This window comes from Barbus barbus (assembly GCF_936440315.1).
Source record: "Barbus barbus genome assembly, chromosome: 38".
In the NCBI taxonomy this organism is placed as follows: Eukaryota; Metazoa; Chordata; class Actinopteri; order Cypriniformes; family Cyprinidae; genus Barbus; species Barbus barbus.
Genome location: NC_136716.1, coordinates 20,478,036 through 20,491,160, shown reverse-complemented (window position 1 = coordinate 20,491,160; position 13,125 = coordinate 20,478,036). Strand labels below are relative to the sequence as shown.

The 13,125-nt window shown below is 37.4% G+C and overlaps 2 protein-coding genes across 2 annotated transcripts; both read left to right on the top strand.

Moving 5' to 3' along the window:
• The first annotated feature begins 545 nt into the window (after positions 1-545).
• On the top strand, positions 546-4,399 carry LOC306857549 (baculoviral IAP repeat-containing protein 5-like). Its single transcript, XM_079397534.1, has 4 exons — positions 546-743; positions 841-950; positions 1,114-1,231; positions 4,018-4,399. Exons 1-4 carry the CDS (start codon positions 636-638, stop codon positions 4,108-4,110), a joined length of 429 nt encoding a protein of 142 aa, XP_079253660.1. The 5' UTR covers positions 546-635; the 3' UTR covers positions 4,111-4,399.
• A 342-nt stretch (positions 4,400-4,741) lies between these two features.
• Positions 4,742-12,788, top strand: LOC306857450 (transmembrane protein 235-like). Its single transcript, XM_079397401.1, has 4 exons — positions 4,742-5,206; positions 5,864-5,920; positions 6,072-6,209; positions 11,827-12,788. The coding sequence occupies exons 1-4, from the start codon at positions 5,035-5,037 to the stop codon at positions 12,060-12,062; spliced, it is 603 nt and encodes a 200-aa protein (XP_079253527.1). The 5' UTR covers positions 4,742-5,034; the 3' UTR covers positions 12,063-12,788.
• The last annotated feature ends 337 nt before the right edge of the window (positions 12,789-13,125 follow it).

The window sequence follows — 13,125 nt, the reverse complement described above, 5'->3', positions numbered from 1 at the left end:
TGAATTTAATTGGCTGCCAAGGCATCAGAACTGAGTCCTATGCAAGCAGTATTTGCTGTTGCTGTGTGCTTTACACATTTCGCATTATTACAGAGAGAACCAGCATTGTTTGTAAAGAAGACTTGCATGATAAGATATCAGTTTTAAACCCAATAATTCTTAATGCTATTGTTAACCAGTTTCAGAACAGCAGTCTTACAGAGATTAATGTTGCAACTTTAGAGAAAACTTTTGGTAAAGATACAACCTAATCCTACTGAAACGCCATTCATTATTGTGAACAGTTTCTAAAACACATGAAAAGGTCTCATGTGCCTTATAAACGTTTAATGAGCAAGACACAAAAACCAAAGAGCTCTAATAAACCACAGTACAATCTCTCTGCAAAAAAGAGTAAATTACGATTTCCATAAAATGAAAGTTACTTTATTATGAATATCATATTATTAATAACATTATAATGTTATATATGCAGTTGTATAGGATATTCTCGATCTGCGCATGCGTGGGATCTGTAGCCAATCAAAACTCGCGCTCAAAATTTTAAACTTTAACCGGAAGAACAGACAACAACAAGCAAGCCGAGCGTGTGCCTGGGTCCTTTATCATATTATTTTATTATATTATTCCAGAAAATGGATCGTAGTAGTGACGACCAGACTAAAATGTACTTTTATGAGAACAGACTTCAAACATTCGTTGGTTGGCCGTTTGAAGAGGGCTGCGTTTGCACTCCAGAAAACGTGAGGAAACCCTTTGATCCGTCAAGATGGGAAAAATGGTTTTGTAGTTGCTGAAATGCAGTTTTTTCATCTTTTATGCTGCTTTATTGTTCTATAGATGGCCAAAGCTGGATTTATTCACACCCCGTGGGAGAATAGTCCAGATACAGCGCAGTGTTTCTTCTGTCTGAAAGAGTTGGAGGGATGGGAACCTGAGGATGACCCTGAGTGAGTCTGTGTCTGTTAAACTTTATACTATTAGAGAGCTGAGAGAGGCTTTGTCTGTGTACCTTAATGGGATTAAAGTCAGGGTTATTTGATTTATTAAATGTCATCAGTTCTCTTGTTATGATGTTGTTCCTGATGCGCTGTGGTTTTCTTGCATTATCAGGAAAGAGCATAAGACACATTCTCCTGCCTGTGATTTTATCTTGCTGAAGAAGACTGTGGATAGTCTGACAGTGGAGGAGTTTCTGAAACTTCAGAAAGAGAGACAGAAGTTTATCATCGTAAGTATGAGCTCACTGACAAATAATGTAGTCGCTTTTACACGAGCTTTATACAATACATTCAGTTTCAAAGCTGCTTCATATTAGTAAGCAGGAACATAAAAGTTAAATTCACCAATTATGAAACAAATTCAGTTTTTAGCTGCAAAGCAGCTCTACAAAACAAATAAGTGTCATTATTCATCTCAAATTAGTTTGTTGTTTCAGTTCGATATGTGTCATTTTAGTGTTTTATAGAAAACTATAACCATAAAACAATTTGTTACTTGAAATTGAAATAAATTTGAACTGTGTATAATTTTGTACTAAAATAAATAACATTTAATATTTCTTAGAAAATGACAATCACACAACAAAATGACTAAAACAGAAAATATAAAATAAAAACTAATTCAAAATATCAATAACTATAATAGTGTTTAAATTATACTAAAATAACCCTGTCAATTTTGCAAAATTCATCAATTGAAACTAGTTAAATTCAGCTATAAGCCCCTCTACAGAAGGCAATGGTGTCATTTGTAAGGCAATAATTATCATTCATCTCATTGTTGATTCAGTTCAGTATTTCGAAGTTAGTGTAATTATCCAGCTTAATTCAGTTCAAATTTTGTTATAATCAGGTAATGTCACTGCAGTTAAATCAATGAATATTAATTTATCTTAAAACCACAACTCAGCAAGCCAAAAGTGACTTGGGCAAAGAATAAAGTCTATAAGGTGACAGTATTTGGCAATATTAATATATATATATATATATATATATATATGTGTGTGTATGTATGAAGAGTTCATTTGCAAAAACGGATAACTCAATTTTTTAACAATTCTCAGAAATCATGTTTTTTCATTGTGCATTCCAATTAATCTCAATTAAACTGCAGTTGAGTTATTTTGACTAGGTTAAAAAAAAACAGCTAACTAACACAATAAATACATAACATAATTTTTTTTTAAATATATATTTTTTCATAATTTTAAGTTATGTTTTTGCAGTGTGTATATATGTGTGTGTGTGTGTGTATAATATATATATATATATATGTATATGTATATATACAGTATCTCACAGAAGTGAGTACACCCCTCACGTTTTTGTAAATATTTTATTATATCTTTTCATGTGAAAACACTGAAGAAATGACACTTTGCTACAATGTAAAGTAGTGAGTGTACAGCTTGTATAACAGTTTAAATATGCTGTCCCCTCAAAATAACTCAACACACAGTCATTAATGTCTAAACCACTGGCCACAAAAGTGAGTACACCCCTAAGTGAAAATGTCCAAATTGGGCCCAAAGTGTCAATATTTTGTGTGGCCACCATTATTTTCCAGCACTGCCTTAACCCTCTTGGGCATGGAGTTCACCAGAGCGTCACAGGTTGCCACTGGAGTCCTCTTCCACTCCTCCATGACTACATCACGGAGCTGGTGGATGTTAGAGACCTTGCGCTCCTCCACCTTCCATTTGAGGATGCCCCACAGATGCTCAATAGGGTTTAGGTCTGGAGACATGCTTGGCCAGTCCCTTTAACCTCAGCTTCTTTAGCAAGGCAGTGGTCGTCTTGGAGGTGTGTTTGGGATGTTGGAATACTACCCTGCGGCCCAGCCTCTGCTTCAGTATGTCACAGTACATGTTGGCATTCATGGTTCCCTCAATGAACTGTAGCTCCCCAGTGCTGGCAGCACTCATGCAGCCCCAGACCATGACACTCCCACCACCATGCTTGACTGTAGACAAGACACACTTGTCTTTGTACTCCTCATCTGGTTGTCACCACACACGCTTGACGCCATCTGAACCAAATAAATTTATCTTGGTCTCATCAGACCACAGGACATGGTTCTAGTAATCCATGTCCTTAGTCTGCTTGTCTTCAGCAAACTGTTTGTCAGGGACGACAGCCATGCAGACCAATTTGATGCAGTGTGCAGCGTATGGTCTGAGCACTGACAGGCTGACCCCCCACTTCTTCAACATCTGCAGCAATGCTGGCAGTACTCATACAACAACCTCTGGATATGCCGTGAGCACGTGCACTCAACTTCTTTGGTCGACCATGGCGAGGCCTTTTCTGAGTGGAACCTGTCCTGTTAAACCGCTGTATGGTCTTGGCCACCGTGCTGCAGCTCAGTTTCAGGGTCTTGGCAATCTTCTTATAGCCTACGCCAACTTTATGTAGAGCAAAAAAAAAAATTTTTCAGATCCTCAGAGAGTTCTTTGCCATGAGGTGCCATGTTGAACTTCCAGTGACCAGTATGAGAGAGAGAACACCAAATTTAACACACCTGCTCCCCATTCAAACCTGAGACCTTGAAACACTAACGAGTCACATGACACTGGGGAGAGAAAATGGCTAATTGGGCCCAATTTGGACCTTTTCACTTTACTGTACTCACTTTTGTGGCCAGCGGTTTAGACATTAATGGCTGTGTGTTGAGTTATTTTGAGGGGACAGCAAATTTACACTGTTATACAAGCTGTACACTCACTACTTTACATTGTAGCAAGTCTTCAGTGTTGTCACATGAAAAGATATAATAAAATATTTATAAAAAATGTGAGGGGTGAGATACTGTGTGTGTGTGTGTGTGTGTGTGTGTGTGTATATATATATATATATATATATATATATATATATATATATATATATATATTAAAGTATAATAATTAATTTATTATACTTTAAAATGTTTTTTTGCAACAGAACTGTATATTTTACTTGATTTTGTCATTTACATGCTAAGAGTATAAATTAAGTAACATGTTTTGTAATCTTTCAGAAAAAATCGTGTAAACAGGCGATTGATAAATTTGAAGAGGTGGTGAAGATCAAGAAGGCTCAGATCATCCAGACTGCGATGGGGGAGGAGTAAAGAGTTTCATTTTGCTGTGGTCTAATTTTTTTGTGGACCTCACTTTCTACTTTTCTTTCTTTTGTACGTCATGGAACGCTGTATGTTTTATAAATGTTACCTTGAGATTACATTTCTGTCATGTCACCTGTTCCTCCTTTTATAGTATTTATTTTAAAATGATCATAATAAAAATACTCTCCTGTAAAATGTTTAAGGGACATTTTTCAGTCTTATCTCTTGTTCTTTAAGTCTTTTTGTTCGTTTGTCTGTTATAAAAACTGAAATAAAAAGTAAATATTGTACCTGTAACAAGAGTTTTCTTGGGAATCATGGGAAAACCTGGAAATGTTCAGGTCATGAGGAATCAATAATAGTTATTAAGATAGCTCAGCTCTAAAATATTACATTGTCTAAATTGCTTTTGCAGTGAGACTAAAAAATCATGGGAAATTAGTGTGAAAAGACTTATATTTACAAATAGATACATACTTGTATGCATTTGATATATATTTTGTTGCCTTTGCATTTCGTATGTATTTTTGTTTTATGATTACAAAAAGGATGGATGGTTGAATAATGTCATGAAGGGTGTTGGTTATGCACTCTGCGTCATGTGTCCTCTGTACCAGTCATGCGTAATCTTGCGCTCAGTGTTGGTTGGACACGGACTGCGCACACCGGTGAGAAATAAATGTCCAAGCAACCCACCTTTTTTCTTAACACCACAAACTTTTACATCTTTCATGTCATCTTACGTTGTCCGCATCTTGGATGGACAGCCAGCATCACTTATTCCAGCTGTTGGGAAGCGCGTGTGATTTATTCCATGAGCTCCTGAGACCCTTCGGTTTAGCATCTGATCGCGTCGCGCAGCCAAATGGTATGGTTTTCTGTTTAGCTTTTGGGTTGTTCTGAAGCGGAATCGCATATGGTCTGACCAATATGAAAATTACATTCGGTCTCGTGGTCGTCTGCGGGGGTTTAACGGGTGTTCTCAGTTTCATCTCTTTAGCACTTGCCATAGGAACTGAATACTGGTACATCATCGAGGACAAGCGCACGAACCACACCGACCCGGCGCGCACTAACTCTGGACTTTGGGGAGTTACAGATGGTATGACGCTCATTTTCATTCTCAAGTCTTTACTCGTGAGGATCTGTGTGTTGCCTCTGATCATTTTATTCATTGGCAATATCTTGGGCTTTAACTGGTGTGCGTACTGTTCATTTGACCAATAGATTTACAGGACTTTTCCTGGCATAGTTGGATAAGTATTAAAAAATAATTGAATAGATATTGCACCCACAATACAACATCTAGCCCAATAATACGTTTAAAACTGACCATTTAAATTACATATTTAAAAAAAATCTGCATTTAAATCTCTATAACTTTCTTGGCGCTTGAAGGTTCGTCTTCTTATGCAAGTGCAACCCAAATTGTCTTTTGGCGCCTCAGCTATCTGAAACGCCTTTTAAACAACACACTAGCTGCTTTTCAGTTATATTTGTGATGTGCAATTTTTATCGATGTACGATCTTCTAGTCCCTGATCGAGCAGATGCTGCTATGGTTACCTCCTCACGCAAAATCGAATTTTGTTAGTTCTGAGCAGAAATATAGCGCTATGTAGACCTTATTTGCTCACTGAAACGTTTGAAAAAGCTGCTGAATAGGAACTATTTAGCCTACAAAAATAATATTTTGAAGGGTTCGAGCTTTACAAGAATTCATAATTTTCACCCTGGTGATTTGCTTTGTGTTTTTGTAGATGTCCAAAATCATGCAGAAGGCACTGGATATTCAGAATCAGAAAGGCAGATGGAAAGTGAGTGCTGTAAACCCTTTTCATAAACACAACAAATCTGGCTATAAATGTATCACTGAGCCATAATTTTGTACATTTGTATGGATGTTAGTTGGTTTAGTTATACAAGTCATTTCTGTGTAGATAAACATCTATGATTTACTTCATTCAGTCATGCATAGCGTGATTGCCATCTTGCTGCCCTTGAGTCTGGTGATGCTGGTGTTTGGAGGTATCTGTGGTCTCGTCAGTTCCCTGGCCAGAAGCTGGACACTCCTGATCGGATCTGCTTCTTATTTCCTCCTGTGCAGTAAGTTTGACCCACTGAATGCCATGGTTACCTCAGTAAACCTCTACTGTTATAAAATCAAAGATATATGTTGCCTGCAAAAAAGTTTGTCAGCAGAAAACATAAACTTCTGAAATGCATTCATGGGTGAACATACAATACAATTCATAGCTTTCAGTCAAGTGACCGGTTCAAAGAACCAGAGGTTAAAACGTCCATAGAACTGCAGCATAAGCCTGTCAATTTTCCAAGCCGCAAATATTTAGCCTGTACAAAGTATGCATCAGGTGTGCACTGAATTCCGCCTTTTAATATCAGCATTTTACTACATTACTACTAAATGCACACCACATTAAAAATAACTGGCGGTCAATGGAGCAAAGCCTCGTGGGTGTTCCTATAAGGGTGTGAAGTTGCGTGAAAACTATCAATACAGTTGTAATTCATTTTGAAAATAGTCCGAAATGTCCTTTCCTTGTCTCCACTACTTTTTGAAAGCTATTGTTCTGTTAAAATAGCTTGAAATAGGGTTGTTTCACATAAATACAATCCTAATTAAATGATATATACATTCACTTGTCGCCACCTACTGGAGTAGCATATTTATTTTTCGCCACCACTAATGGCTATAACGTTAGATTCTCTGTAGAAAAAGGAACTGCAGAAATTGAGATAACAGTGACCATGCTCATACAGCACAATATTTACAATAATTATCACACAGTATGAAGTAACTTACTATAGCCGTTTGCTTTCAATGAAGAGCAAGCAGTAGAGGCCTCCGCATTCTGGTTGCTTCGACTAATGCACAAGTTCTAATCCCATTGACTAGTGCTCACCTTACACTGAACGTATCACTTTTAGCAAACTCTGACAAAGTGATTAATATTAGGAAACCCATAGCGCGTCATGCACTGACAGACAATTTGTAATCTACCTGAGGGAAGAATTAAATGAGCAAGAGATAAGTCGACATATGTAATTTTTTTATTTATTTTTTGTTAAATAGAACAAAATATTTTATATTTGCATATTTTTTAGCATGGGGTACAACAAAGATAAACAAAGTTCAAGTTCAAAAAGTTGGCTTTGCAGTTCTCTGAATGACATTGAAAAAGTGGAAGACTGGATAATAGAGAAGACCCCCCAGCTATTTCTGTGATTGAAATGGGCAATCTTAAGGGGAAAGGGAAAGGTGAAACCAAAAAATATCCGGGTTGTTTTACGTAAGGAATAATACAGCCCTCAGTAATTCTGACCATGCATCAGTCTCTCATTTAAATGTGATTTTATTGCCTTTGTTCTTTCATGAACGCATACATGAGCAGAAGAAAATAAAAACAGAATAATAATGCATGCTGAGTACAACCAGAGCTCATTTCCTGAGACCCCGTAAGAAATCCCAAAGCAACTTAAGTATCACAGGCAGGAGAATTTTCCTTTGATCTTCAAAAATACACACACAGGCAGTGTTGAGACATGTCTGGCTTGCTCTTTACCCCCCCCCCCCCCCCCCCCACGCCAAACAACATCTCAAAGCCAGTATCTGAGAGCGTTCTCTCTCTATGTTGCCTGAAGACATATGACTTGAATAAAGGTTTCCTTAAAGGAGTCAGCCAATGAACCCCAGCATTTATCACCGTGGTAATAAGGAGCACATGGCAAGTGTTTAACACCGTGAAGCTTGGAATATAAATGCGAGGGTAATATTTTGGCATCTGCCTTGTTACTTATACTGTCTTCATTTGTTTTTTTATTTGTTTTTTTTCAGACGAGAATGTATAGTGAAATATGGATGCAATTTTGAAGGAATATTTTTACATGAGAGAATTTCACATGGGCTTTATTTAATCAATGTTCATTCTCCCATAAAATAATACTTTTAAAGTGATAGTTCACCCAAAAATGAAAATCTGCTGAAAATGTACTTATATTCAGGCCATCCAAGATGTAGATGAGTTGGTTTCTTCATTTGGAGAAATTTACATTACATCACTTGCTTCACCAGTGGATCCTCTGCAGCGAATGGGTGCCGTCATATGAGAGTCCAAACAGCTGATAAGTGAGATCAGGAACCGTGATTATGGATTATGTACATGTATTTTGGCCAGAAGTCACAGTTTAAAATTAAAAACACAATGGATTTGATTAGAAATACGCAGCTTTTCACTTCAGAGGACATTAATTAATGGAATAGAGTCCTGTGTATTATTGTGATGCTTTTATCAGTTGCTTGAACCCTCATTCTTATGGCACCCATTCACTGCAGACGATCCATTGCAAGTGATGTAATGCTAAATTTCTCCAAATCTGTAGCAATGAATAAACCAACTCATCTACATATTGGATCCTTGTGTGTGAGTAAATTTCAGCAAAATTACTCCTTTAAGAATATCAGTGAATTACTCCATTCACCATGTTGTGATTTGTGATTGTGTCATACACACACAGTGCTGTATAAAATAATCAGTAGTTCCTGGATTGTACAAACTGTTCTAAAGAAACCGTTGTAAGATCAGAAACAAGTCAGTTTGTTCCTGTCTACTCTTGGCCATGCTAATTAGAAACTGTGCTACACTCTCTGTTTATTGGCTTATATCTCTGTTTATGATCCATTCTCATTTTGTCAGTGTTTAATTAGATGTGATTTCTGCTGCTGTTTATCCACATCAGCACATTCTGTTTTAATGAAGATTTGGTAATAATGGCTCTCGTCTTGGAATCATCGGGCACCGTAGGATGCCACAGGAAGCTAGTTTGACTTCCTCCCTGTTTACATAGCTGATGCTTCTCTTAATTCTGAGAGCGGATGTCGTAGACTAGTCATGTGTGTTTATGGCTCTCTGCACTTTCAGTAAGATCAGTCTTTATGGAGACAAACTCTGTGCATCTGGAGAATGTTTTTGTATTCAGTTCTGGTTCAGTTGATTACAGAAAAAGATGAGTAGTTTTTGGCAGCTGAAAATATGGGTTTATTAAAATAAATCACTTAGATAATGCAAACATTAAGTTGGGAGCTTTATAAGTAAAATATGAGCTTGACTGAATGGGAATAAGATCACTGGATCCAGACAATTTAGCACAATTGCAAAACATTTTACCAGCATTTAACAACAGAAGGAGAAGTGTACTATTAAAGACCTGAATCACTAAAGTGAGGCAGCCTTGGTTTTTTTACAGAAAGTATTTGGAGACTTCTGTCACACTTAAAAGAATAGTTCACCTAAAAAAAAGAAAATTTATTGAAATGTACTTAAACCATCCAAGATGTAGATGAGTTTGTTTCTTCAGGTTTTGACAAATTTTGTGTTACATCACTTGCTCACCATAGATTCTCTGCAGGGAATGGGTGCCATCAGAATTTGTTTTGTGAAGTTAAAAGCTGCATGTTTGTAATAAATCCATCGTTAAAGCATTTTAACTTTAAACCATCACCAAAATACCATAATCTATAATAACACTTTCTTCAGAGAAAAAGTCCATCCCCTGTTGTTTTCTTACATCAAAATCACATCTTGTTCTGTCCAGGCTGGACTATTGCAATGCTCTCTTGGCAGGTCTTCCAGTTCTATCAAACCTTTACAATTAATGTCAGCAAGATTAATTTTTAATTAGCCAAAAAGAATGCACGCCACTCCTCTGTTTATCAATTTGCACTGGTTACCAATAACTGCTCGCATAAAATGTAAGGCATTAATGTGGCCTACAATACCACCACTGGCTCTGCACCCCTTTACCTAAATTCATTACTTCAGACTTATGTGCCTCTGGAAGCTTGCGTTCTGCAAGTGAAAGTTGCTTTATTGTACCATCCCAAAGAGGCACAAAATCACTTTCAGACTTTTAAATTAAATATTCCCTCCTGGTGGAATGACCTGCCCAACTCAATCCGAGCAGCTGAGTCTGTCAGGGTTCTCCCCTGACAGCCCTGTCTGTTTTGTCACTGTTTAATGTTTCCTTGTTTGTGTTGTGTGTGAGCACATGGCTCTGTCTTTGTTGTTGTCTGCCATGTGCTCCTCAGGTCCCGCCTCCTTGTTACCTGCTACCTCGCCCCCTTGTTTAGTCCTTGTAGAGTCCTCGTTTGTTTGAGTGTTGTCACCTGTCCCTCATGTCTCTGATCTCGTTTGTCTGAGTGTCGTCACCTGTCCCTCTCGTTCTCTCCTTGTTTGTCTGAGCGTTTCCACCTGTTCCTCATGTTCGCCTCTCCTTAATATTGCGCTCCCTTTCTCTCTTGTGTTGTCGATTCGTTGTTCTATCTCTCTGTGTTGCAAGTTCTTCTTTCTACCGTAAGCTACTGAGTGCTCCCCATCTATTTACTTATTGAGTTTTGTTCCAGTCACTTGTCTGTCTTCAGCCAGTCCTGTCCTGCAAGCTGAGCTACCAGTCTTCTCCCTGGGTCTCCCTGGGTATTTTTTTTAATACTAACACTAGCTTTTCTTTTTGTAATCTATTTTTCTTTTTATTATACAATTAACAAAAGCAAACAAGGCTTCTAACACTAGCTTGCTCTATTCTTTTTTTTTTTCTTTTTATTATATAATTAAAAACAACCTTGCTACGTGTACTGCATTAAGCTCATTGAGATTTGTGATAGCACTTGCATATCATTGCTCTTTTGTTGATTTTGATTTTTGGTCAGTGATGTAATGCTAAGTTTCTTTAAAGTACAGTACAGTCGTGACGTATTGTCAAGTATGGTGACCCATACTTGAAATTGGTGCTCTGCGTTTAACCCATCCAAGTGCACACACACAGCAGTGAGTAGTGAACAAATGCGCACACACACACCGTGAACACACACCCGGAGCAGTGGGCAGCCAGTGGAGCAGGCGCCCGGGGAGCAGTTGGGGGTTCGGTGCCTTGCTCAAGGGCACCTCAGTCGTGGTATTGAGGGTGGAGAGAGCGCTGGACATTCACTCCCCCCACCTACAATCCCTGCCGGCCGGGGACTCGAACCCGCAACCTTCCGATTATGAGTCCAATTCTCTAACCATTAGGCCACGAGCACGACTTCCCCCTTAAATCTTCCCACTTAAATCTGTTCCGATGAAGAAACAAATTCATCTACCTTTTGGATGGCAATTAAGCTGCACTTATATGAATGTAATTGCATTAAACAATATCAAACCATGTTTTAAAAAAAATTTTTTTTTTTTATAAAAGCAATATAGCACAAATACGTTTTTCATACAAAACATTTAGCAAAAGTTGTTATAGGTTCAAAATACCAGTCTTAATGCAAAGGAAAATGCTGCCTGCATTTAGGCTTCAGTGCTCGTGACTGAATACAGAAATGATTATGAATGTGGCATTGAAGACATCAAATCCATCACAGCCCATGTACATCCAATGTTCTATTAACTACTTGCCATTGAATAAAATAAATTGCCAAGCATAATAAGAGCAACTAGATTTTAAGGTCAAATTAGATCTACTGAATTAAGACTTCTTAATGTTTTTAGCCCACATCTAAATATGTAACTGTCTTTTTAAAATCCATCTATCTATCTAGAGTACACCACAAAGTGAAAAATATCTTGTAACCTCTGATAGAACAACAAGGTGAAGTCTAAGTGACGCTTAATTGGTTTTATTTGTGTGCGTGCATTCATGCGTGCTTGTGCATGTATTTTCTCAGGTCTTCTCACTCTCTCTGGGGTGAGTCTGTACATCAGGTACTCTCAGAAGGCTCTGGAAGAAACTGAAAGGCGGATGGGCCGTGAGCAAATGGCTCAAGTGCACACATCATTCGGCTGGTCTATGGGCATGGCCTGGATCTCCTTTCTTCTGGAGGTGATCACTGGTCTTCTCCTACTGCTGGCTGTCAAGCTGGTGCCTTTAACCCAGTATGAAGAGTCTGTCACTTCCATATAGAAACTCACCACCTCCTTGAACCATACATGTCCATTTCAGGCAAGGTAGTCAGTATTTGTCAAGGTAAGGTCTCCTCTCTATCTTACATTGTTAGCAAAAACACAGATGTACATTAGTGGTCCAAAGTTTGGACGCATCTATTCATTTCTATGTTGATTGTTTCCACATTTTAGAATAATAGTAAAGTCATCAACACCATAAAATAACACAAATGGAAATAAATTGAAATGGAAAAAAGACATTCATACAAAAAGCATGTTTTTATATTCAAGACTAGTTTCATACGCTTAAGATCATGAAACAAATTTCTTTTGACTAGTAGTGTAGAAATGGACAAGTAAATTGCCCTTTGTAATATGCAAAAATATATAAATATAACTCTTATGTAAATTTCATTCAATCATTTTTTTTCTGTAAGTGGTCATTCTGTGTCTTTCTGAGCTCTTTTACATCTTATAGCCTATAGATCTATTCAAGGGCCAACTGTCTGGCTCATTTTCATATCTTTTGTTGATTGCTACTGTAATTGCTTGTAAATTTCTGTGTGTTTGCGCATCTGTAATGTATTATCTTTTATGCTGAGCTTCTGCTTTCCAGTTATAGTGTTTCACTGTTTTTCTTAACTTGCTGTTATTATCCTTGATTTTACATTATGTACGGACCAGCAGGAAGTGTGACCGTATATGTTTTACAGCCATCCATTGTTCATTAAATGTGTAGTTTATCAAAATACGTTTCTGAACAAAATTCCTTTGAATTCTACAATTTGATTTGCTTTATATTTATCTTTGATGTTACTCAGGCTTCTGAAACTTCACATTTCATGATTGTGTGCTATGAATGTTTTAACTTTGATATTTTTATGAGTCAGACTGTCCCTTTTAGAAAATGTGTGCTAAGATGGATCATATCTAATCATAGTTCTTTGTCTTCTCACATTTCTATCCATTAAACCCAAACAAACAGCTTTAATTTGCAATGCCAAGAGACATCTCAAAATCCCTGCAAGCTGAATGTCTTGTGAATGTTGCTCTTAAAAGGCTGTTCTCGTTAACAATATTTT

Excerpts from the sequence above, each read along its gene's own strand:
- LOC306857549 (XM_079397534.1), top strand. The coding sequence starts at position 636 with ATGGATCGTAGTAGTGACGACCAGACTAAAATGTACTTTTATGAGAAC. Across the intron at positions 744-840 it reads GCGTTTGCACTCCAGAAAAC|ATGGCCAAAGCTGGATTTAT; the intron begins GTGAGGAAACCC and ends ATTGTTCTATAG. Across the intron at positions 951-1,113 it reads GAACCTGAGGATGACCCTGA|GAAAGAGCATAAGACACATT; the intron begins GTGAGTCTGTGT and ends TTGCATTATCAG.
- LOC306857450 (XM_079397401.1), top strand. The coding sequence starts at position 5,035 with ATGAAAATTACATTCGGTCTCGTGGTCGTCTGCGGGGGTTTAACGGGT. Across the intron at positions 5,921-6,071 it reads ATCAGAAAGGCAGATGGAAA|TCATGCATAGCGTGATTGCC; the intron begins GTGAGTGCTGTA and ends TACTTCATTCAG. Across the intron at positions 6,210-11,826 it reads TTCTTATTTCCTCCTGTGCA|GTCTTCTCACTCTCTCTGGG; the intron begins GTAAGTTTGACC and ends GTATTTTCTCAG.